General features: G+C 42.3%; 1 protein-coding gene across 2 annotated transcripts in view; it reads right to left on the bottom strand.

The window, feature by feature from the left end:
* TRIO (trio Rho guanine nucleotide exchange factor) overlaps positions 1 to 23,873 on the bottom strand; it is a 244,668-nt gene extending 220,795 nt beyond the window's left edge. For both annotated transcript variants that reach the window (XM_063400159.1, XM_063400170.1), the window contains exon 1: positions 23,610 to 23,873. In XM_063400159.1, the coding sequence (XP_063256229.1) occupies positions 23,610 to 23,724 (115 nt within the window). In that variant the 5' untranslated portion in view covers positions 23,725 to 23,873. The remainder of the gene's footprint in view (positions 1 to 23,609) is intronic.
* Positions 23,874 to 26,718: the final 2,845 nt, after the last annotated feature.

Raw genomic sequence — 26,718 nt, 5'->3', positions numbered from 1 at the left:
TACTACAGTATTCTAGTTAGAGGAACAACTGCTCCTCTCATTTGAGTGTTCACAGTTAAAATGAAAGCAATGGAAGCAATGTGTGGCCTTTTATGAATACAAACTTGCTAGTCAAATACACAACTGGGGATAAGGGGTACTTTTGAAAGGGACAACATTGAATTCTTGAAAGTCTCTAACAGGAATTACACCAGGGAGAGGCAGAATTGAGCCTAAGTCTACATTCCCATAGGAGCTCTGTATATTCCAGCAAAACCTCTTCTGAGATCCCCTGCTTGATATTGACATACATGTCTGCAGAACTCAGTAGCTCTGTCACCAAGGAATTCTGCCCTCATTGTACTGACTGCAAAATGGAGTGTCAGAGTGGGAAAGAAGCTGTATTAGGAGAGAGGAAAATTACCCCACAACAACTCCAAATATAGCAATTCTGACTCTGCAGGGAGTGTTTTCAATCACGCCTGACAATTTTGATTTTACAAGTGGTCTATTATCAGAGTCACGCAAATGACTACAACTCCTTACGAGTATCCATTAGAGAAGAGAAAAACGCACCGAAGTTCAGGACACCAGGAGCCATACAAGGAAGCCAGAATATATTGCAGGCTGACATACCCTTTTCAGGCCATAATTTCTTTCATTTGGAAGCACACCTTAGAAATACTATTTCACTTTCTCTGAACAAAGAGGTGCACTAACAGACTGCGTGAGAATCTGTTCTCTTCTGAAAGAGATCCGGGCATGTTTGCCTATACAAGCCACTTGCCTCAAGAGCTCACAGCCTGACTACCAGTCACAACCTTGGAAGGGAAGAGGCAAAGATGTGCCTGGATTTCTCTGTCACCTCAAATTGCTGCCAGACAACATACACAAAGTCCAGTTTGAATTCTACAAACAGCTTTATGAAAGCAGCAGGTCAACCTATAAATGCAGCTAAGGAAAGCAAAGTAAAATCGAAACTCCTCCTAAAAGAAGATTTGCTCCCTCTCTTTGTACATGTTCCTTAGCATCTCTGATTCTGGGATTACAAAAGTATGCTACTTAGTTTTTATTCCAGAAAATCATTGGTAATACTGTCATCTTAAACACAATAAAGGTTCTTTTCACAAATGCTATTTAGTGGTACTTACTTATATAAAATTCAAACTGATTTACTAATACAAGTATTTCTCAAACACCCACTAAGTCACACCATTACTTTATCCTCCCTCTTAAGGAATGAAGCTATATAACGAGACTTCCTTGGAGCTGGCAGGCTAGGGTTAAAGTCCAGTAGGAAACAGATGGCTGCTGGTTGTTGATGCATCAATGTACGAGCACCTAAAGAGTCGCTAGAGGACCAAGGTTTACACCATCCTCCGGCAAAAGTATGTCACCATTCAGGCACTGAACATAAGGCAGCAAGAGACGCATTACACACAAATTTGAAAGATGCAAATGTATCACCAAGCAGATATTTAATCCTGAGTAGACAGGCAACCTTACTGACAATACCAGAGACTTTGGCAACTTTTCAAATTCAGTGCTAAGTCTTTTTATACCAGAACTAAGCATAAAGCCTACATCTGGAGTTTTGAGAGCCTGGAAGACTTGTTTAAAGTCATCAATTCAAGCCTTAGATAGTAGGTAAACTTTTTTTAAAAGAGTTTTTCTATTTTCATGTGATAATACCGACTTACTACTCATGACAGACTTAAAAATAAAGTGTCTTGCTTATCTGCCAGAACTTACCATCTCTCCAGACAAGTCTGCAAAAGCAAATGAACTCACAACACAGTAGGTCTTTGGAAATCCAAATGTTTGCCTTAGTCTCCCATTCCTGCTCTGGGGCAATGCAACTACTCTCAGCAGCCAAAAGAACAAAAGAATGGAGGGCTTGGAAGGTTTTCTTCAGGTTTTCAGCAGACCTTAAAGAGACACGATCTCAACAGATCCTTACTGCTAGCAGTGACCTTCACTAAGCCCTTCAGCATATCTTCATGATGTACAAGGGCTACACCGTAGCATTTTTAATCAAAATTGATCAATGTTGCCTACAATTTCATATTACATTCAGTTTCCAACATTCTCTCCTGGAGCTATCCTGATATATTTCTGCTCCAGATGCCACCCACAGAGAAGACAAAAGCAAGTGTGGCACCTCCACCAAACCAAAACCTTTCAAATCCATAAGCCAGTAACGTTTGGACCCAGCTGCAATGATGCTGCAATCAAGCAGGGGGAACTTCAGAAAATATTCTTCCAGATAGCCCTACTAACAGAGATGAAATACGTAAACTCTAGCTATCACAACAAGGCTACCTGAACCCTGACCCTTACACTGACAGGTCTTAGAGTAGGTCAATTAGTAGCATTCAAAACTTTATCTAAGAATTAAGAGTTATGCTCACCAGAAGAGGCACAGTGAAAGGATAACATTATCCACTGGACAGTTATACTTCTCCAACCTGTTGCAAAATACTTCAACTAATAACATTTCAAAATTTTCAAAACATATGACCAGTGTTCAATTATTGATGATTTAGCTACTGAATTTCTTTCTGAATAAATAACTTTGGAGCAGCTTTTGCACAAGAAGGATTTCTCCAGCCAATCTGCATCACAGAGTCACATGTTCACATGCCTGCTTTCTGACAGTCCTCTTCCTACAGCATTTCATTTGTTTCTTGGCTTTAGGCAGCTCTAACTCGAAAGATCTTGTAGTTTCCAACACAGGAGCAGGACTGCATGGTTATCATCCCATTCACACCTCACCCATGTTTTTTTCCAGGAGTGAATGTGTGGAGGAAGAAAACACCATCCATCCAGTTGAATTTGGTAGAGAGGAACCTCTAGAGCATTAGTGATGAACTTGTGCTTTTTAGACACACAAAATTCTTCACACGTGGATGCACAGGTAGGGTGGTGCTGACAGGTAACCTAAGTGCCTTGCCACAGGAGGAAACACAAATGCAACAGCTGCTGTGCCACATGCAACACCAGCCCCCCATCTCACACCTGTAACTCAAGCAGCCATCTCCTCCCTTCCTGCAGCTCTCTAAGTCCTTGCAGCCCCAGGACTATTTGGAGACTCAGAAAAGTTTCTGAAGCACAATACACTTTTTTAGAGTGATCATTCATTTCACACAGTAAATTAACTCTCTGTCACTGTCGGGTCTTTATTACTTTATTAGGCCATTTGCTGAGTTTCAGGACCTAGCTGCTGACCCTCTTTGGTTAAGTCTACACTTGAGCTTGGTACACAGTTTAATAGAAAAGGGTCAATACAGCAAAATCCTCCTGCAGGAACCTCAATGGCCAAACTATGTATTTTGAATAAAGTTCTACAGGAAGCTTTACTTTGGACTGGCTGTTATCTGGTTCTGTGGACTTAATATCTATTTGTAACTGGTGTATGTAATTCCTTTCAATTTCATCTGAAAGGAATTCTATTTGTGTGCCTGAGAAGCTTTACATCGAACAAAGAGCTGTGAAATGGGACAATCAAGAGATGCAGTCCAAAAGAACACTTGGATCTAAACTAAATTGCTAATGGGAATAGCCATTAAGAGGCTCTAGATAATTAAGCAGATTCTGTGTATTTTCATACCTATGGAATGAGGGATGGATTCCTCTTTTCCTTCTACTTTTTGTCCACTGGAGAAGCTTTGCTGCCATTAGATAATATCACTGAAATACAAACGATCTGAACATATGTTGAGGTTTAGGCAGGTACAGGCACTGCATCTATGGTTCATTTGAGCTATGGAGCAAACAGCTGGAAGCTTTGCCCTATCATCCAGCTAATGTTAACTGTGGTACCAAAACGCAAATTTTCAGTGGCATAAGCAATGGCACCAAGAGTATTTTTTGACTGGATGACAAAGCCAAGCACTGGAACGAAACGAGTCACCCAGTGACAGGGAGCCCCACTGACTCGGAACAGTGCGAACTGCTCAAGTCCATCTTGCAGTCCTCCAGTGGACTAAGAAGCCACTGACCTGAATAGCAAAGTAAACTAGACAGTTTTAGAGGCTTGCCTTCCCACTACAGAATGCAAATCTAAAACAGCAAACAAATGTCATTCATTAAAACAGATTGTTTTGTCTTTTCCTTACTTTACTGCATAGACAGTTAGCACATGAACTACTTAACTGCGGTTATTTTTGACAAAAGTCACATCAAGATGGCAATCTGAATCACCTAGAGACTTCCTCAAATTGCAGGCACCTGGAAGTTGTTTGTATCTTCCAAAATTGGCATCTAGAATATTCTCCACTTTAGAAACAGGCTACATAAATCTGAATTTTCATGCCACAGAAATAGAAAGGAAGCCACAATCTCTCTCATGAGAAAGCCACAACTGAAATAGTTCCCAAGGGAAAACTGTAATCATGAAGGTTATTTTTGCCTCATTTTAATTTTGAATTTCAGTCAGCAACTGCAGAACAAAATGGACATGTTAGACAAGGCCATTAAAAAGACAGTCTCTTGTTTATGAAAACTTACCAGGTCAAGCTACATGCAGTGTTTTTCCTCATACTGAGACAAGTGGATATCTCATTTTTAATAGCCTTCCAACATTTACTTATTCTTTTTGTCCCACACACAGCTCCAGGCATTTCAGCAGCACCGTAAACTAGCAAATACCTTTAACTAAAATAATCATCAAATCTTTCTCACTGCATATAAGCTATTGCCTTTTCAATGAAAGCCTTGACTAAAGGTCAAAAATGGAGTAAGAGGTTTCATAGAGACACAGCTGTAGGATGACTTTGTAAAGGAAGGGCCCCTTGGTTATCTATCCCTGTTAATTATCATGTGGGGACAGACATCGATTATCTGTGCAAACACAGAAAAGGACAGTGAAGCTTTTCAAAAGGAGCACTGAGGCAAATAAGCAATTATTGATTCGTGTGTTTGGCAAACATTTTCACCCACTCACGAGAAGGAGAGTTTAAGAGGATTTTCACTACACAGTAATAACAGAGGCAGCCTCTCCAGCTCATAAAAGGGAAGTCAGAACATAAGCCAGATGCAAAACTCCAACAAACACTGATTCACAGCTCCAGTCACACTCAAAGTCATGTATGAAATGAGCAATTCAGCCATCCAATAAGCCAAGAAGGGGAAAGAGAGGGCAATTATGTCTCTGTTCAACAGAGCACCATTTAAAGTATTCCTTCTGATTCAGCATCAACCCTTGTGATCAGTATTCTTGGCCTACCATCAATGAATTTAATTACACAATTATTGAAAAAAACGCAGCGTTCTCCCTTCCCTGCTTGCCCACAACCAGTCCAATACAAGTTACAGGAATTAGTCAGAAAGAACGTGTGGAATAGCTACCTCCACTTTTGTTTTTGAAGTTCAAGTCACAGAAATGTACGGATATTAGCTCAAGTATTACTGAAAATTACATGTTTCCTTTAATTGAGCAAATGGAGCTTAATCTTCTCTATTAATTGATACAACGTGAAGGGCTATGGAAGGTGCACCAAGTTACTTAACATCATCAGTTACTTGTTTGAGATTCTGGGATATTTAACTGACAGCTGTACGTTTGGGTCCATGTCATCTAGCATGGTTTTGCCCAGTTGTTGGATCTTCCTCTCCTGTTGAGCATACAAAGGCAACCTGAGTTTCAGCTCCTTCCTAGTTCTGCCTTCTTTCACCTCCACACACAGCTAGCATGCTTTAGCAGCTCTGGTAACAAACACACTTGCTATCCCACAGCCAACACCTGCTTAACTCCTCTTTTTTTCTACTTGAAACATCTGCACCAACTAATTAATACAGATACTGTAGCAATAAGCACAAAGTTCCTACCATTCACGCGGACATAAGTGTACTTTAAAGACAATGTTCTTAAACAGGAAGGAATTCAATACAAAGGAAAGAACGGGGCCTTAGCCACGTTAAAACAATACTGTTCTACTGGGGACTGACGCATTAGTGACTGGTTTGGGAATGAGATGCCCTCTTCCCTTTATGCCAGGTTTGGGCTTTTGCCTCCTACATTTGGGGGTTGCTGGAGGGGAGGGAGACTACAAGAAGGCAGCAAGTAAGGTAGTAATCACTCTCCTCTTTCAACTTGTGCCATCTTCCATAGACAAAATATTTATTTGCTTCTGCTGTTACAAAGTGAAAATGTTAAGCAGGATACAAGACCCAAATATCTTCCTTAACATAATAAGGATGTGCCTCATTTTCAATGCTGACCATTGCAGAAGGCTTTTGAAAGAGACACTGTTCAGATGCCCACATGGCACTATCTATCCCCAAGAGGCAATTAATTTTGGATCCTGACCAATGCCCTGATGTGCCAGGCATATCAGCTATGCATTAAGCAAAGGACTTCATTAAAGGACAGGAATTTAATTGAGTCTATATTCAGGTATGTCTCTGAAAGCTAGAGGGCAAGGCAGAGACATAGTAACTAAAAATGTTTTAAAGAACACACGTACGACCTCCTTCTCAGGAATTCAAGTTGTGTAGCCTAAATTTAACTCTCTTCAACACACAGGAGCCAGTCAGACCACAGGTTCCCTGTTCTGAGCAAAGTAAACTCTATCACACAGCCACTACTTCAGGAAAAGACTTTCACACCAGCTCTAAAGAGTCAGGGAAGAGGAAAATAACTACAGATAACCAAAGAGACAGAAAAAGTGCAACATTATCAGACGGAAAGCCTCTGTACAACTTGACTAACCATTTCTAGTCTTAGAAACAACTACAACTTAGAAGTCAGATCAGAACATGTTGACAGGGAGAAGCACTGGGAACAGCAAGGGTGCAACAGTATTTATTTTCAGGTTTTCTATATAAGCCTAGGAGCCTACTCTTAAGAACTTCTTTGATCCTGTTTAGAACTTTGCTTATCTGCAACAAATTATTAACCTCACTCTTCAGTTCCTTCTGTGCCTTCAGCCAAGGCAGTATGGCTGTTCTATTACATCATTTTCAAGTCTACTTGTTTCAACTGTACAGAAGCAAAAGCATCTTTTTACTTGTCCATCCATTCCACTAACCATTTTTTCCACTCCTACCTTTATCAGATACATCATAAAGCCTCCCTTTGGCAAGGCCAATTTTAAAGGAAAATGTAAAATTACCTCATTACTACACAGCTATCTTTATAAACTTACCTCATTATTCAGAACCATTTTCAAGCTATCGGCCAGTTACCAGTTTCCTACATTTGGCTAACTGACAACTTCCTTCAGTATCAATTTCACAGTACTAATTTTTATTTTACCTCTAAGACACAGGCCAAAATACTTCCAATGGACTCAGAACTCTAACCAAACCAACCACAAAAGCAAGGCACCCAGTAGTAACACCATGCTTAAATTAAAGACAACAAGCGAAGCGTATGGGTTACGGTTTGCTTATTTCTTATGGCAATATATGCCTAATTTTAGACACTTGAATGCTGTTAACACTAGATAAACTGCACACATAGCAACTACTGAAGAAGATGTCATTTGAAAAAACTCAACCATACTCACTTTCTGTGCTAAACTCAAGGCAGCATTTTAAATATCACAGGGAATGACAATTCTAATTGCATACTGCAGAATTAAATCCAAGATTGCTGTCAAAGCAACATTTCAGAGTATGTTAACTTTGAAATTACTGTTAGCCCAGGAAGCAAACTCAAGTTAGCTCCTTTTTAACTCTGCTTCAGTTTTTCAGCTATATGAGCTGCCCTTTTTGGAAACATATCTTTACATTAATAATGTCAGTTTTTCCTTCAATATACTTTACTAGGAGGGAACAATCAAAATTTAGGTGATCTGGCTGTCTCTTTAAAGGTCTAATACGGAATTTCTGATTCAAGTGTCTAACTGCTGCACCAAGAACAACTTTTGACCACAAAGAAGAAAAAGTACTTGGGAAGAAGTCAGCTTGAACTTTAGTCATAATTCATTTTCATTTAATAGCATACATTTGCCAGTGCAGGAAGTTTTGATTGAGCCTCCTTAAGCAGAGAAAACTGTCAGCAAAATAACCACCATTTCCAAATAGCTTTATTTTCCTATAGCTGTGACATTTCTTTAATTAAAAAGTGTGATTAGTAATCTCATCTGAACACAACAAGACGATTACCTAGAGATAAAGTCCAACAAATCTCTTGAAATCAGTACGGCCTTGTACACATATCTTGTGCAGCAGACCTGGCAGCAGCAGAGGCTACAGCAAGGGGACTAACCACAAATGTGTTTATTTGCTGGGGTCCTTGTGGAGCTAAGACTGTCAGTGACCTTCTCGCACAACTAAGCTGATCTTTCCACAGAAACCCAAGTAATGCTTTTGTACTGGGAGTGGCAGGAATCTGAGGAAGAGTGTAAGAAAAAAGGTCAAAATAGTTAACAGTGACTTTTTCTTGAGCTGTATCATCAAGGTTGTACTTTGCATTACAAAATTAGGAATTCTATCCAAATTCCTTTCCACTTTCTTGCTTTTGTCTTCAGGGAATAAAAAAACATTAGACCTATCTAGGGCAGGGACTATTAACAGCTTGCCTCTCTGATTTGAGCACATTATCCCTGTAAAGCAAACATCTGAGCAGCGTGGTACATAAAAATGCAACCCACCTTTATGTTCCTTTCAAGGGTCAGTTCTCTTTGTGACCTCACTGCACTTTCAATCCCAAGTCCTCTGCATCATGTATCCATTATCTCCCTTCCATCCTGCCTAGGCTTGTCCTTCTTGTGCTGTGCTTTAAAATAAGAAAGGCTTTCTTTTGGCCTTGAAATTGGTGGTTGCTTCAGAGAAAGAGTACATTTTCTGTCAAATGGACTGTGAAAATTCAGGCTCCTTTGCTTCTATTAATCTGCCTGTGTACATTAATAGAACTGTTAGTTCTGTTTCACTGTAACCACACTTAACCACAACAGAAACACCAGCTTTTGAAGTAGGTAGGTAGTGTGGTGCTTTCCAGTATTTTCTGTAAGTAAACTGACCCTCACCCTTATTTCTGTCAGTTACTCTCTTCCTTGATTTTCCCTTTCATCCTTCATGGTCCCAGATCTACTCCTGCCTGCCCTAGGCAGCTATCAGTGCTTTCTCAAGGATAACATCTCGTATCAGTGCCAAACTTGAATATATTTGGGCAGAACCAAGACAAGGGCAGCAGAGCTTACTCTCCAGAACTGTACTTCAACTACTACAAGCTCAGCAATTCACACAGATGTCCTGCCTCAGTGGTTAGAGACTGCTAGACTGGTCTCCAGAACAAGAAACTGTTTTACTCGGCCCTCCCTCCCTTCCCCCCAGTATCAACAGTGCAAAATAAACAGTGCAACATAAACAGATATTGACTTGAATCCTGGCTTTATTTCCAAATTTTCTGCAAAAGAAATGGATGCCTGGGTGAGAAATGCACCACTTAAATATATTTAATTTATTCTTGGTTTAAATGTGGCTGGTAATACTGCCCTTACACTGTGTGCTGTTCAAAAGCTAACCAACCCCTAATACAGGGCTTGGAAACCAATAAATATTGACGTTTCAAATATAACTCCAACATTTTCAGATATTTGTCACCTTTGACATCCAACTCTGCTGGGGAGATAGAGGGTTATTTTGTTTCTGATAATTAGCTCTCTACCAGTCAGCTTTCACTAAGGAATAAATTTCATTCCATTATGATATTTAGCTTGACATAGAAACAATTATTTCATATATTCAGTCAATTTCTATTCCATGAAGCAGGAGGAATGCAGCTTGTACACAGCAACATTGTAACTCTCTCATACCATGTGAAGATATGCACCCCTTTATCTCCTTTTGAGTCTTTTCTTGGAGGTTACACGACAGTTCAGTTCAGAAAGCTTCTTATTAAAGCAGCAATTTTAGCTCACATAACTGGCAAACTAAAGAGTGCAATAATTTAGGTCACTTATCACTATTAACTTCCATTTAAGTCCTTCATTGTCATATATTCTTCCATGGGTGTTTTGCGAGTAAATCCTAGCCTATTATGCTGTGGAAAGCTTTCCTCACCCGAGAATATATTTTGTCTTTTCAATCTTAATTATCTATTGCTTGTGAAAGGCAAATATATCATTTGGTTCCTTTTTCCCCCCTTGGGATTTGATAATTTCTACATCTTGCTTCATTTAACTTTTATTACCATGGTAGAACTAACATGATGCTCAAGTGACAAAAATCAATCCCTAAGAAATTGAACATTAGAGTGTACTTGGGCCTATTAAAAAAAAAAAAAAAAAAAAAAAAAAAAAAAAAAAAAAAAAAAAGTAGTAAAGTATCTAATTTGTCCTTGATATATCTATCTAACAAAGCAGCTCATACATCTGCCTTTTTTAATATTACATAGTGAATTAATGAACTTTACTCCCAAAATATCTCTGACGTAACATAGTAATCAGTGCCACCTGATAAAACCAATGCCATCTCCTATCATCCACGAAGGCATTTAATGAAAACTTTACATTAACTGTAAACAATGACTCAAATGAGACAGGATCGGGTGTGATTGAAATTGCCACAAAGAGGATTCAAAGACTAGGTAATTCAGCATTACGGCCATCCATGCAACCCTTATTTATCCGCAAAGCACACATGCTGCACTTCTCAAACTCTGCACAGTTTTTCCACAGGACCCCCTACTTATTCACGTGCACATAATGGACCTCCTGTAGAGATGAACACTGATGCCTCATCATTAAACTTATTGTCTGCTGGACCTCTGTCTTATTTATTGAAGAAAAGGAACAAAAGAAGGGATCACAGAAGCAAAGACAACAAATAAGACAGTGAAAAGCCACTCTGGAAAAAGATGCCTATCCCTCCTCTAACATTCATCTCTCCTGTGGTTAAACAAGTCTCATTAAATTAGGAGATCTCAAACCTGAAGATTTTGTATCCCACCTCTCAAGTCAGAACAGGAGCCAGAGCCCAAAGTATTAGCAAAGGAGACAAGTGGGAGTGAGATTCCTACCCCAAGCAGTAAAAACACTTCACAAAGAAATAAATTAAAGCCTAAGATACTACTTTGGCTGCTCAAGACCACAGAAACTCCTGGTTTCCTTTGCTGCTGTATCAACACGTAACAAAGCTTCAGCATATGCACAGAGAAAATCAAGCTCTGGCAGCCCATACAATTTACAGACTGCACTTTAAGTGCTCCACCTGAGAATAAAGGTATATCCACCCTGCTTACTAACTCAAACACAGGGCTCTGGGACTTATTTGCACTGCCCAGAGGACACATACAGCATTATGGAGAGCAGCACCATCTAGCTCTTTGAACCCACTCATGTGGGCACTCGTGTTGCCTCAGTGGACATGAACTGCAAGTCACATCCTGCTCTTGAACTTGCCTACAAGCAGAAACACCACAGGTTGCACAGCCACCCAGTTAAGCAAGTGCTCTTGCAAAAGGGTTTTACAGCTTTAACTTTCTAACAGTGGGCTAACACAGTGGAGACAGCATCATGGACAAATCCATTCCAAAAGTATATTCTAGGAAAATATGAGATTTTAAACACAGTAGTCCTCCTATTTTGCTATACAACAAGATCTTCCCTAAACAGAAAGTTTAAATTGCCATGTTGGTATATAACCAAGACAGTAGGTAATCAGGTCCTTTTGCTACAAACTGCTCATTGCTTTAACAGATAAACTGCTGCTTGGAACAAATACTATTTTTAGTAATCAAAAACTCTGAATTTTTTTCAAAACAACCTTGCAAAAACAAACATTCTCAGCCTCCACTGGAAAACCAAACAAAAACAAAGCAAATAAGAGCACAACTATTTATACATCTGCCAAGCAAATATTCTACAGTGAACGATATAGTAAAAAAGGGGAAGATATTGAGTAAAAAACCTAACCCTCAGTTCTTGTGGGAGTGATGGGTGGAGAGTTACTGCTTCAAGTTAATCTAATCAATGCTACCATTTTTACCCATAATAGTCTATTACATTTACTATATTTGTAAATAGCAACATTGTTTTTTCTGATAAATCAATGCATTAATACATATATTTCACCTCTCCAATGCAAAGCTTTAGAATTAGGTATAGCATTATGAAAGAACCACTCCTCAGTACCAGTTGGCAAATGCTAAACCACAAGGATTCAACTGCATTGTCACTGCATCAACCCACTGGAAAAGGCCAGTTTTTACTTAGCAGTATTGTGTTGGTTGCCACCAGTTATCCAAAAAATGTACACTGTTACTAAAGAAAGAAGGAAAATTGGCTTATCTCCATTTTCATGACACTACCACAGTCATCTAACAACAGTAATCTACGACACTCTCATATATTAACAGTTTTTCCTATACTTTTTCCCATTGCACAAATTTTACACATTCAAACAAGCTTACTTTTCTTTACCTCAAAGGAAGGTGATAGCTTCTAAACTTCAATTTGTGGCAAGGCAGAGAGCAAACCCTCTTAGACAGCCAAATATCCATTCTTAAATGTTTAGGTTATAATTTCCTTTCTTCTAACAGATATGACAGAGGCAAATCTACTGTTTCTTAAAGAAGCTGGGGAAAAAAATTACCCCTTATTAACCTCACAGATACTGGTTCTAATTGCTACTGGTTTAAAACTTCTGTCCAGCAGAGTCAGGAGACACCATTTCCACTGAGAAGTTCTTCAAAACAAACAAAAATACCCCAACACAACCCACAATCCACTTTTCCAGGGAGTTAAACTATGCTGTAACAATAACCATCAAGAGAGAATCAGACCTCTCAGTGCTGTCTATTTAAAGCACTGCAAAGCAAATTCACAAAGCTTGACACAAGTTTTCCTCTGAAGCTGTATACTATAAAGTTGAATGCAAGAAAAAGCAGCAATATCTGAAAGGGGTTACACCACTCAGTTATGTAAGTCACAAAGGTTCAAACTGAGATTTATATTTAGTTCATCAATTCCCACCCAGAGTTCAACTCAGTAAACTGATCTGTTTTTAGCTTTTGACTCTTTTGGACATTTCCTTCCTTCATCTGTGTAAATGCGTCAGAGCTTCTAAAATGTTTCCCTTTGGCTAGGGTAGGATGCATCTGATTCCAAGCTTAAAAAAAAAAAGTTAACACACACACACACGCCGAGTGGTTATTGTTGGCTGAATTACACCCTTGTTCTGAGTTAAGCACAGGCAAATTTGACTCCAATCCCCACACTGTACTAGAAAAGATATTGCTTCTTCCGCTGACGGGTTAAAGCATGTCACGGCTAAACTCTACAAGGATCACAACGAGACCAACCGTAATCACCTTCTACAAGCAGGCTTGACTTGGGTCTTCTGCCCCAGTAATTCAACAGACAAACAGTAGAATTTTCCCAAAATGCAGACAGAAACAAAGTTCAGTTTTGTAACTTTCTACTCAGCCACCAAGGCAAGAAATTCAGTCAAGTATGATTCCTTGTTTTTCGTCCAAAGACAGCCTTGCACTACACGTGGAGAAACTGGTATCTAAGTTTTTATTTATTTATTCATTTAATATAAAGCATTAACAAGCCAATGTCCTGGTTCTGGCCTGGAGAGGATGCGATCAGGAGCCGGAGTACCACCTCATGTCATTTTTTGGAAACAAGGGGAAGGGCTCATTCCCAAGTCGGGCAGTGTGGCAGAGCGAGCGGTCACAGAACATCGGGAGCTTTCACAAGGGGTGAGCAATAACATTTATTTTCCTGTACACTCTGTCATTCATATTATTACTCTCTGTTTTCTTATCTCATTACTGTTCCCAGTACACTGCTCTTATCTTAACCCATAATCTTTACCTTTTGTGCCTTCAATTCTCCTCTCCATCCCACCAGAGGGGATACAGAGGGAGAGTGAGCAAGCAGAATGAGGGGAACACCATTCCTAAACCAGAACAGTCAACCAACTAGTCATTAGATAAGCCATTATCATCTTTCCATCTGAAAAGGTGCAACTGTCCCAATAAATTTTAGTTTGGCTTCCCTCTGTTGTCCTTACAGAAAGAAGCCTGGCTCACATAATATCCTGTCAGTTAAGCAATGCACAACATTGATTTCTTCTTTGAATTTTGCAAACTATGGCAAATTCAAGCCTAACAACTATCTTTAAGTGCAGAAAACAAGCACTTAAGGCACAGGAAATGTGGCTTTAAGACATGTAAAGACCATAAGCTACTGCTGTAGCTGTTCCATTCCATTCTTTTAGGACCACCCCCAGGCACAGTATCAACCAAAATTAAGTCACTGACTAACATTAATAAAGCAAACAAATAAAGATAAAAGCTTTGAGTGTAAAGTTTTATTTAAAAAATTAAACAACAATAGCTATTCAGTTTCTTTAGCAGAGAAATCATATCCTATTTTATTACTCTATAGTAAAAGACAGAAAGAGGCCTCTAAAGATGGGGTTTGGCATCTTCTTAAGTCCGATGTTCGACATACTATGTGCTATCGATTTCTGTGCAGAACAGGACAATCCAGGCAATTTATTTCCATTCACTTTGATTTGCTGACAGCTTTCTACATTTTTTCAGCTTTCAGCTGCATATATCTAGAATTCAAGGAACAGGAGACTTACAAAGGGCAAAGATGCTTTGACCTTGGCCTGAAGTTTTTAGAAGAGGATGGAATATTTTTATGATCTCAGAAAACGGTATGGTCTTTGTACTCACTGGTGCTTAACCCAACGTGCCCAGAAGTCAGTGGTATGATTGGAAATTGAAGAACTTACTGCCTTAAGGCCAGCAGAAGATTATATCCAACACTGTACAGCTAAGACTACACAATAGATATGGTGAAGTCCACTGTGTAGCATAGGAGGTTACCCATGTATTATTTGGTATTTAAACACTCCATTTAGTCTAATTCGCTTCTTGGGATGTTCCTGATGTATCCTCCCTTTATTACCTAGGACACACTTCAAGAAATGTCACCTGATTTCTTCCCAACATTCAACATCTGTTTGGGCTCTGAAAGCAAGCAGTCCCCAAGACTTCAATACTTCTGCTTTCATTAAATTTCACCAATAACATTTTTCATTGTTTGATGGCCTCAAATTTTTAACCAGCTATGTGATCATCACACATCTTAGTGAATTGCCTTTGACCAAATGCCTTGATAAAGTACGTCATAAGGCTAAAGGTTTCCAAAAAATTACCCACAAAAATGCAGAAATTCTGTATGAAGCCTAAAAGTTTTGGATTTTGAATCACTCTTTTATGCAGTGAGGTACAGACTAGACAAAAACAAGCAAGTATTTACCTGATAGGTCCCTGTGAGCCCTAACTTTCTGTAGTATATTTTCTTGTTTATTTTTGGCACTTAGGAAATCTCACTTTGCCATAACCCTGGATCCTCTGACTCTAACTGCTAAGCAGTCATGTACAAATCTAACCACAAAAATCACTACTGGTTGTTTACACAGTCTGCAGACACCTCAGGAATAACTCTTACTGCTCACACACGCACTAAGACTACAAGAAAACATGAGTAATTAAGCTCCGGGTAGTTTCACAGATGACTAGAATGCATTGGGATTACTCACAATAGCCCTGTTCAGCGCCTGCTGCCCAGAATACTTTCTCCAACTTTTGAACAAAGACATTTGTCATGCAAACTCAAGTTTTTGAAGGCACATGGAATATTTAGTTTGACAGTGTATACACGCAGACATGTATCCTCATGCACACTAGTAAAACAAACCTTCCTGAATCTCAGACTCATGTCAGACTATTACAATGCCAATAACTCTATCCTGACTCTTGCACAGATTTGTGGAAATTATCCAAGCACACTATACTACACCTATAGTACAAAACATAAAGCAAATCCCTGACATATTTTGAATGCTGGCAGCCTGCACTTTTCTCCCTATACTTTCCATCTTGCCTCCTCAAATCTTGGGCCCTGCGAGACAAAAAAAACCTTCCCATCTCTCTGTAAAGATTGCTTTCTCTTCCCACCATAATTATAAAACACTAATTCCTATTTCAGTTCTTCAGTAAGGTCCAGATTACAAAACATCATATTCAGAAGTAGAAGCAGAAGACATAGTTCAGCACGGCTCAGTAGGAAAACCTGTCCCATATTTGCAGTTGCTTATATTAAACAGTGCTACTGCCACTTATGCAAGGCAGCAACACGGGAGATTAAACAAATTTCACTGAATTATTTCAGAAGATTCCACTCAACAGCCTTGAAAAACAACCCTATTTTTTAAACAAATGCACAATTGGGCAATTTCAGATGACTTAGAGCAGCTATTTGGCAGAGAAATGACTGGAACGAGCTTTGTATCTTTAAAGCACAGTCTTGTAGCTCAGACTGTTTTGTGAAACTTTGTGGACACAACTCATTTATGACCCTCCTCTTTGTGTATCCATACAACAACCTACTCTAGAGGCTGGAAATCAGATGCTTTAATGTACTGTAGTGTCTACTGCTAAAAGCACTTGAGTTGTTCCCTGTCATTTCAATTCCTCCTCCTCACTACTGGGTAAGTGATCTGTTTTCTCAAAACAGCAGTATCCTTCCTGAAGGAATATGACTCAGCTTTGCAGATCATCAGTATTACTTCACCAGTAGTCTACTTTTTGATTTTACCGCACCAAGAAAAATGTTAAGTTAAACAAAGATCCTTCTCCAAATCAGGCAAATTTCTTCATGAGAACAACAAACACATGTAACCATCTTAGTCATTAAATTAAAATAGCCTGCTGTGACCTTTGTGGGGGTTTTTTTTGTTTTTTTTTTACCTCATAGCCTTTTTTTTTTAAGATTAAGCTTGGTTCTTACCAACATCAAGCAGAAAAAATTGTTCCCCCTGTTCTCTTTAAAATTATCACTCAATTTCCTTCAACCACCATTGCATTTCCAGAATTTCAATGTGTCTTTACTATTTCAACACTTTTGCTGACCACGAAGAGCTAGTTCAGTGATCTTACCTCCTTCTTCAAGGTGCAGACCAAAAATCACTATGCAGTTCCACCCTATTAAACTGATCTAGCAGTCTCACCTAAACATTTTTGACACTAGAATTATTTTAGTTTTTCTTCTCAATTGGAAAGGAGTAGAGAAACATTAATATTTTCTCTATATAATCAAGGTAAGGAAAGTCCAGTCTTCAGATTTTATTTACCTAGATAGTGATTTTACATGCAAAAGCTTTTGGAAGTCATGTGATATTTCAGGTTGAAATTCACACCTGTTTCTGTTAGGTTGCTATGGGACACATTTAACTGGAGACAAACCACTTCTATAAGAAACATTTACTACTCATCTTCTACAGAGTGACTGAGCTCCGCAACTGATGAAAGCCTTGGCTGTACCAAGTCTCTTCCTACTTCTGTCAGCTCCTTTCTGAGCACATCAGCACTTCATGCCAGTTCAAATGTACTCCTTCCAAGAATGGACCTGGCTTTTCTCTAACTCCCCTTTACCTTCCACTCCAAATGTGCATTTAGTTTATCAACTGTGAGCTATCACAGATGTTACAAGTAATTCTCTGTCCTCTCTTAGAAATATTCATGACTTCTGCCTCCAACTGTTTCAAACACACCCTAACCTCTAACTTGATCTATCCTTGTCTATCCACAGAGAAACTTGGCTGTTTCACACTAAGCCAAATTGCACAACAGCTGCTGCATTTCACACTGAAGCTCTCTATCCTCATCTTCATTGTTCCAGGGAATGTCAATTCAACAATGCTATTTCCCAGCCTAACTTCTTCATTGTAACTTCATTGTTTCTGCAGTTATTTTTGCTCTGCATATGCTCATCAGAAACTATCAAGTTGTGGCATTTTTCTATGGTGTTTTTCAAAATATCATTTACACACACACACACCCCACTCTGCTTCAACCATCTTATTAAAATGGATACTTCTGGAATTGGAGCAAAACTTCACAAAAGAGCCCACTTCTTCAGCCCAGGTCAACCGGCACTAATGACACCAATCCTGCTGCAACCTTTTCATTTACTAACACAACTCAAAGCAGAAAGTAACAGATTCTTGAAAAGTTGACACAACACTGTAATTTTTATGTTGTGTTTATTTATTTAATACAAATGTTGCCATCACTCTAAGTCATATGAAAGAATGGACAACTTGTTTTGTTTCATACTTTACATCCTCTGCATGCTCATCACTTCTTAAAACACTCCTCAGCTCCTGACAGCCACAGGGTCAAGAACCAGTACTTGCAGAGGACAGCAGGGAACGGTCATGTGAGCTACCACCAGTGCTGCCTGGCAAAACTTCGCTTTTGGCTTCACTATTAGATGATTTTTGTTAGACACTCGTAACTACTCTATAGCTGCTGCAACTGTCACGCCAAGGAAGCAACAACCACAGCTCTGACTACCTTCTCTGGAAGTTAGCTACTACACATCACCGGGAGATCATGCCTTCCTAAGAAGATCCACCTATCTTAACTTCATAGATCGTGTGTTCTGTTTCACGGTTTGCAGATGGAAATTTGGCTTGTTTTTCACATTTGATGCCTAACTTGAAAGCTATTTTGCCCATGATCTAAATGATAATGTATTTTTATTAGTAGTATTCTTGAAAAAAATCCAAAAAAAAATAATATTAAGTTTGCCTTTTCTTTATCATGTAATCTTTCCCACCTCTCTCTTTTCCCTCTTCCTAGAAGACTTTCTCTATTATGATAGCATTTTTAATGCTGTCTACTACGTGCAGTCAACTATGCCAGCCACTATCATACAGGACACTAATATAAAGTAAGCAAGGCAACAGTATATAAAGCAATATAATCAGGAAGAAATAAAATATAAGTCCTCCTTGTAACCTTGAAATAACACATTTCTAAATGCTGGCTTTTATCTTTATAGTATTAAGTGATGCTCATGAAAACTAAGCAAACAACAAGATCATTATTTAAGAGAAAAAGAAGAAAATCAATCATGTTTTCATGATACTCATTAATACTTCTTCTAAAGTCTCAACTATTCAAGCAACTATCAGCATAGGTTGCTATAGGCAGACTTTGTTGAACCCAGACTGCTCCAAGGCTCAAGTTACTAGTACTTGCAGAAGTCTGTAAATGTCCACAACCACAACAAATCTCAGCATTCTGTTTCCCTAAAATTTTCACATGTTCATTTTGGTACCCAAACACACGTATCTCAAACCAAAGTTTTAAATTCTCTTATCATTAAGCTTCCACTATGAAACACATGCACAAGCAGAATACACTACGTGCACAACATTAAAACCAGGTGCTATTTAAAGCTATTCTGGCTACCAGCCTGCTCTCTAATTTCACCTTGACAGAGGTGGCACACTGAACTCTCTCCTTGGAACACCGACTTCCTCTAGACCCACATTCATCTCAGCCTTACTCCTTCTCCTGAGAAAGGACTGCTGCCACCTGTGTAGATCAAGTTTCAAATGGAAAATCCTCCACTTTTTTGTTTTCCTGTATCAAGGAATGAAGTACAATTAACAATTATATTCAGATTTGACCTGCCTGGGCAGTTATTCACCTTATTGACGAGATTTTTAGGGCTCCTAGTTTCTCCTTTGTTTTTCACTTTTGTTCCTCCAAAGGGGCTCTTCCCATTGCTCAGTATGGAAACTGTGTTCCTTCTAGGAATGTGGCAAGTGTTCACATAAACAGGTGGTGTCAACACTAATCTCCTCAACAGCTTTGAAAACTGTATTGTTTGTCCATATATGAATGAAGTTACTGCAGTTTATAGAGGCCACTCATTAAAAAATGTATCTTAGAGGAAATAACTACATTCACTTTCATCTCACAACTGTGAAGAGTTATCAGTTGGTTGGTTTTTTTTCCATGAAGACTTATCAGAGTAATTTATAAAGGCACTCCCTAACACTGTCTAGCCAAGGGTTGACTGAAGTGCTTGCAAGCCTTTTTCTCTGCAACCTCTTGTACTCACAGATACCTCCATCATCCCAGAAGTTTGATCAATATGTCTTTTACTTGCATGAAAAAAGTTTTGTTCTTTATGCCAAAAAACTAAATCCATGAACTTAAACTAGCAAAAATACTTTGGTTTGGAAAACACTGTTAAAATAATATGATTTAAACTTAGTAGACAGCCCTCATCCTTGCATCCCGAGGATGTCAGTTGAGTCGCCTTCCCAAAGTACTGAGGACTCAAATAAAAGCTGCAAAGATGAAGATTAAACCAACAGCAACCAAACAAAACCTCTGTATGGTTACTGCCCTGTAAGCCATGACTTGATGGCATCCCTCAAATTCAACTTTGCTCATGTCAGCTGTTTTCAGCCCTATCAGATACACAGAATATTAGGTTGAAACTTAGAATACATTATGAGAAGTTTTATCTCAATAACTTTTCATAAAAAATAGATCTTGTATACTTAACACAGGTACTAACACCACTCTACACAGCCACTTAGACTCCGCACTCATGAGTTTTCATACGGTAACAGCCTTTTTTTCATAACTCAAAGATATTTTACCTGTCCTTTTAAGTCACACCAGTGCCCTTTTTAATTTAAAAAAAAGGATGTTTGTCTATACATTTATAGTTCAAAACATATCCTTCTGTCAGTTTACACAGTCATTTCTAATCTCCAACTTCTATATAGAACAAAAGGCACTTCCTATAACCACTGTGTTTTCTCCTTCAAAATGCAATCACTCTGCCTGGCACTCAACTCTGCTTCTTTTACTATTAATCCTGCCACAAAGGTGACAAACCTAACAATGTACTCTTTTCTTTTTAACTTCAAATAATGAGATTTAGAGACCAAATATGTAACAGAAAGTAAGCTGCCTCAATTTCTTCCAGTTCCAATAAAGGGATTCCTCATTTACATTCAAGACACACAGCCTTTATGTGTTCCTACTACCACTACCTCACTTCCAGTTCAGCTGCTCTCCTCACATTTCAACTGCAACTTTATTTCCCCAACAACTCAAGAGTTTACATTTACATAACCAAAGTGAAAATTGGAAACGTGCACATTTCAAGTGATGTGAACCCAGCTGCTGTTCAATATCCTAACAAAATCTTCCAAATAATGAAACACTGTTCTTCAGGCTACTTTAATTCTACTTCAAGCTTAGTCTTACAAAAGGACAGGAGGAAAGCCAATAACCCCACTTGGCAGCTCAACTGACCAATTTAACCAACCCAAGATTAGAACTGATTGTTTAGGCAAGCTTTTTGTTGTTGGGGTGGGTTTTTTTTTCCTGGAAAACACTGCAACATTTTTACTCATTTTCTCTTTTAAGTAACAGCTACGGCTTTGCTAATATCTCTGCAAGTGACAGGAAAAAGGAAGCATTTGTCATTGTAAATTCTGTAAAGAGAAAAATATTTTGTCTGTTCCTAAGAGCACCAAAGTTCTTTCCTTGTTCATTGATCGCTGCACCCATTGTGTTTCACTAAAAAAAATGTGCCTGTTGTTCAAACAAAGGGAAGCACCGGAGATCTCTTAATAGACCTTCTCCTTATAGAAGAGTGGATCATGCACAGAGGCGGAATTCAAAGAGCTCTTCTCAATGCCAAACACCCACAATAGATGCCAGAACATTTTCCAGTGTATGTTAGAGCCCAGGTTGAACCAGATAACCTCCACATGTAAATATGGAAATGAGAATGCCAGTTGTTAAATATGCTCTAAGAGTTTTTTGATAAGCATGTCCTTCTACTGCTTTAAGATTTTTCAGTTGCTGCAAGACTGGGCTCACTGCAACTTCCCTGTTATCAGAAGTTATCAGCATCAGAAGTCATCACTGCACCACTTACGAGCTTACCAGCTGTAGCATCCCTCAACCCACACATAAATGTAGAAGTTGATTATTAATACAGCTGGCAGGATCTTCCAAAACTGCAAGATTACTATACAAGCACCCATTTGTAACTACACTAGGCAGACTACTGTGTGTAAACCTACTGTTCTAATCTGTCATTTTGCTTTCATCGGGATTTTTTCCTGGGAATGATAAAGCTCAGTCCATCTTCCACGATAAAACCCACCAAGGCCAGCATCTTCACACTCCATGGCTGTCATGTGAAGCAGGATGCCTCGGCAGCATCAAGCCCTCCAGAGGGGACACAGACCACTGTTCGGACCCTCTACCTAAATGCAGCCCTACTCCCAGACCTGCTTCGGGGATGCCTGCTACAAATCACACCTCCTCCTTCACCCTCACGAAACCGAACACACTGAGCAGCACCACCGACCGCAAGCAGCACTGATTACGCCGTTTCCCACTTCCCTCGCGGACTTTCCTTAAAAACCCAATGAACACAGCTTTTACTACTATTATTACTACTGCCATCATTATTTTTTACACACGAAATGGGCCAACCCCCTCATGTTTTCAGCGGTGAGTCTGCATTTTCCTTGCTCGCCGCTCCTTTTTAGGCATCCACAAGAAGCAAGTGCCCAGCCCGGCCGCCCCGCCCGGAGCGATGGCCGGGGGTGCCCTGGGGGGCTCGGAGCCGCCGGCGGAGCGCACGGAGGGGAGGAGCCGCCGCCGCTCGGGGGAGGGCAGCCGGCACCGGGGGGAGGCTCTGTCCCCGCCGCCGCCCAGGCTGCCGGCAGGGCTCCGTCCCCCCGCCGGCGGTCCGTGCGGCCCGGGCAGCCCTGCCTTTCCCGCCGCTATCCCCCGGGGCACAGCGTCTCGGCGGCGGGCGCAGCCGCCCTCCCCGCCCGGTTGCGTGCCGGGAGTAAACACCAAGGGAGAAGGCAGCCTCCATTTTTTCTCATGCCGGCAGCCTGTCAACAGGCTCCCCCCCTTCCCCTCCCGATCCTCCGCGCCGAGCCCGGCTTCCCAGCCGGGCAGCGCCCGAGAGCCGCTGCTGCCCCGCCTCAGCCGAGGCAGCGACACCTCCTTAGCACGGGGTTCGCTTTTTGTCTGCCTCTTTCGTTTCTCCTAACAACATCCACTTTCCATGCCACTTCTCTCATCCCTGCCCTGTGCCGCCACCCAGCAGCACAGTACTGGAGGAGCGCTGCCTTTTATAGCGGTGTCATCCTTGCCTGCTCGCCGGCCTCCCCCGGGGCCCGGCGGGCGCAACCGGCTCCCCGCAGCCGTGCGATCCCGCTCACTCTTCTCGCCCCTCCGACACCCTGGGCTTTCCGGATCGGAGCGGCTCTTCCACCCGCCTCCTGCCCCGCAACCCCCGGCGGGACATTTTCGGGAGACTCGTGTCCGCCTGGCGCAGGATGGTGCCACCCGGCCCCAGTAACGCGCCCGCTACCGGGCCCGCATGGGAGGCAGAATCGCACCTGTCACCGGCGACACCGCCCCGGGGCGGCAGTAGCCCCGCACCCTCCCGGCCGGGCCGCGCCGCCGCCGCCGCCCCCGTTTTCACGCCTCGGTTCTGCCGGTGAGGGTGGCGTCCCGCCCGCGAGTTGCAGTGCCTAAGCCCCGCTGTCCCCGGCACGGGACGGGGAGGCTCGGGTCTCTTCCCCGCCGCCTCCCCGAGGAACGGACGGGCAGTGCCGAGGCGGCGAGAGGCAGGCGAGCCTTCCCCGAGGCCACCTGACAAAGCCGCCTGCCCTCGCCTCCTTTCCCGGCTCCAGAGGGAAGACGTCGCTTCCCCAGGGCCACCTTTCGCCTCTACCTCCAGCCGCGGTCTCGCCGCCGGCCTTTCCTCCCTGTTCCCCCAGGATAGGACCGCACTCACCGGATCGGAAGAACGCCGCGATGTCCGCCGAGTCCTTGGCCGCCTCCTCGGCCCCTTCCCCCGCGCCGCTGCCGGCCGTGGTGGCGGCGGAGGTGGCGGTAGCGGCGCTGCTCATGGCTGCTGCTGCTGCTGCGTGTGCCGGCGGCGGTGGCTCCACCGGGCGAGACCCGCCGCCGACCCCGCCGCCCCCTCCGCGGATCCCGGCTTCACCTCCGCGCGGGAGCGGCCGTCAGGGCGGCAGCCGGAGCGGGCGAGCGATGCGGGGCGGCGGCGGGCGGCCGCAGCGAGCGCAGGGACATGAAGGTATGTGCGGAATGGCAGCTCCGGGAGCGCCCACCCCCCGCAGCCACCTAGGAGGCGGCGTGTGCATGCAGGGAGTCCGGGCGGGCGGGCGGGCGGCAGCCGGAGCGCAGACAATCGCGGGAGGAGGAGGAGGAGAAGGAGGAGGAGGGCGACGACGACGACGACGGCATGGGAAGGGCCAGCGGTCCGCGCAGCGAGCAGCCGGTGGGCGGAGAAAAAAGAAACGTGTCCAGCCTTTTTTTTTCCTTTTCCCTATTTGTTTCTTTTTTTCTTTTTCTTTTTCTTTTTTTTTTTTTTTTTTTTTTAGAAGGAGCGAGGAGCGATCCGGAGGAGCAGCAGCTGCTCTAGCCACCGCGGTGCCAGTGGCCGCAGTAACTGCCGTCCTCCATCTTGACTGGGAGGAGGAGGAGGAGGGGAGGAGGGTGGGAAGGGGGAGTCGGGAAAGGAAGCGAGTCCCCGCCCGAGGAACAAGGGCGGTGGAGCCGGGAATGGGGGGAGCTCGGGAATCTCCGACAGCGCCCGGCACCGCTCGGGATGGGGCGGGGCTGGGCGGCGCAGGACGTCAGCGCTCCCGCTGAGCCCGCACCGCCCGGCTGGGCCGCGGCGGCCGGGGCTTCCCGGCGGCTCCCGGGGGTGGCACCGCCAGCTGGGGGCCGCGGGTGTGCAGTTCGGGTTTGGGGGTTCTTTTGGTTTGGCTGGGGGTTTTTTAGGTGCTTCCGGCTGGCTTTTGCCCTACTGCCAGCTTGCTGGCGTGTGGAGGTCGGAGTGGAAGTCCAAAAAAACAAACCCCAAACAAAATCCAGTCCGTCCGCCCTGGGGGCGAGGGCGAGCGGCGGCAGCGTGGGAAGCGGCGCCGGCCCCGTGCTCCTGCCCGCCGCTCCTCGGGCGCCAGGGGCCGCCCGCCTCCGAGGGGCCGAGCTCGGAAAGAGACCCCTGCCCGGATCGGAAGGAGCCTGGCCTACCTCTGGAAGGCACAGGGAGAAAGGGATGCGCAGATTTCTTGGAAAGGTGCCTTTAAAGAGCTTCCGTTAAATTGATGTCTATATTGCGGATATTTTTTCTTCTGTGATCACGGAGACACTTCAAGAGATTTTATGCTGTGGACCGGTTCAGTTAGTATCAAATAACCAAACGGCTCACGATGGGGAGGTTATGGTGTCTCTCACCACTGTCCTCCTCCTCATGTTAAGGCAGTATAAGTTTGCGTCAGGTAAGGCTGAGGGGAGGGTGTCAGAGCAGGAATCATAGCAGTTGCACGATTGACGAATCTGAGTAACACATCTCAAGTGCTTGTGGTGGATAGTAAATTGTTAGCACACATGAAAAGCAGAAGTACAGCTTCAGGAATTAAACTCCTGAACCTTTGGTAAGTGTTAAAAGGAAGGTAAGTTCAAGAGAAAAGTGGTTCATAGAACCTCCTGAGTTAGAAGTGACTCACAAGGATCATCCTAGGATCTGCACAGGAACACCTCGAGAATCCCACATGTCCCTGAGAGCATTGTCCAAACACATGTTCAACTCCAGCAGGCTGTGGGCTGTGAATGCTTCCCTGGGGAGCCTGTTCCAGTGCCCAACCAGCCTCTGGGAGAAGAACCTTTTCCTAATGCCTGACCTAAACCTTCCCTGGCACAGCTTCTCTCAGGTCCTAAAGGAATCCTGACAGGTTCTGTTCGTTTATCAGTCAGATGATGAGGAAGTCATCTGCAAGGTTCCCAAGGTTTGTATTTATCTGAAGTTGTATAGCTTGATGAAACAGCTTTTGTGCAACCATGCCTGCCCTAATTTCTCTTACAGAGAAGAGATTTGTTTGACTGAAAAGATGTTTTTTAATGTTTTTGTTTCAGACAGCAAGCACAAAAAGAGTTCCAAATTAGCATCCCACTGGCAGAAGTGGTTGCAACATGAATTTCTTCCTAACTTGCAATATCCACTTAGCAAAAACATGACTGGGACAAATGCTGCTGTTCCCTAGCAAGCAGTGAATTGACCTAGGGATAGGAATAGGATATTGTATATCTGCCCAGGAAAAAAAAAAAAAAACCTGCATAAGAATACGAGAAAATTGGGTAAGTGTATGGAGAGTGTGAATATAAGTAAAGAATAGGAAGTCATCATTCCACCTTTCAGTGGCTAGACAGCAAGAGGTACTTGAGATTACTTGTTTTCCAAATTTAAAAAAGGACTTCAATATGCTGTGCAACTCCAGAAAAAGCTTTAGAAGGCTTTTCATCAGTTGCTCAACGCACCAACTTTCCATTTCCAGCTAGTTGCTCATCCAGCACACTGTACAAATTGTAAGTGGGCGCTGGAAAGGCAAGGTTAATTTGAACACTTTTGAAGGCTGTATGACTCAAGTTTGTCCCTTCCTCTGTCCCCTCCACCTGCTGAACTGCAAGAGATGCTTGGTTTGCTTTTCTCGTAGTACATGGATGCCCCGAGCTATGTTCCCCACTACAGGAGCCTCTCATCACTGTGAAAGTGATTGAGAAGAACTAGTTGTAATTTGAGTTCTTCATCAGCAGCAAAGGTGACCCTTAAAGAAAATCCTTGAAGAGCCAAAAATGTTCATATCCTTTGCACAATTCATAAGGATTATAGCAATACATAGGATTCATGCTAATATTCAGGATGCAATATTTACTGAAAGGTAAGTTAAGGAGACAAAGACAGGAAAATGACATTATGACAAAGTTGCTTAACATGCTCTAATAAAACAAGGATTTAGTTCACAGTTATGCACCTTCAGTATCAAACATCAGATTTTATATTTTGACATTAGGAAATTAAGTTTCTTAGTCTGGTTCTT

The sequence above is a fragment of the Prinia subflava genome, chromosome 1 (assembly GCF_021018805.1).
Source record: "Prinia subflava isolate CZ2003 ecotype Zambia chromosome 1, Cam_Psub_1.2, whole genome shotgun sequence".
NCBI classification, from domain to species: Eukaryota; Metazoa; Chordata; class Aves; order Passeriformes; family Cisticolidae; genus Prinia; species Prinia subflava.
This window is presented reverse-complemented; position numbering and strand designations above follow the sequence as displayed.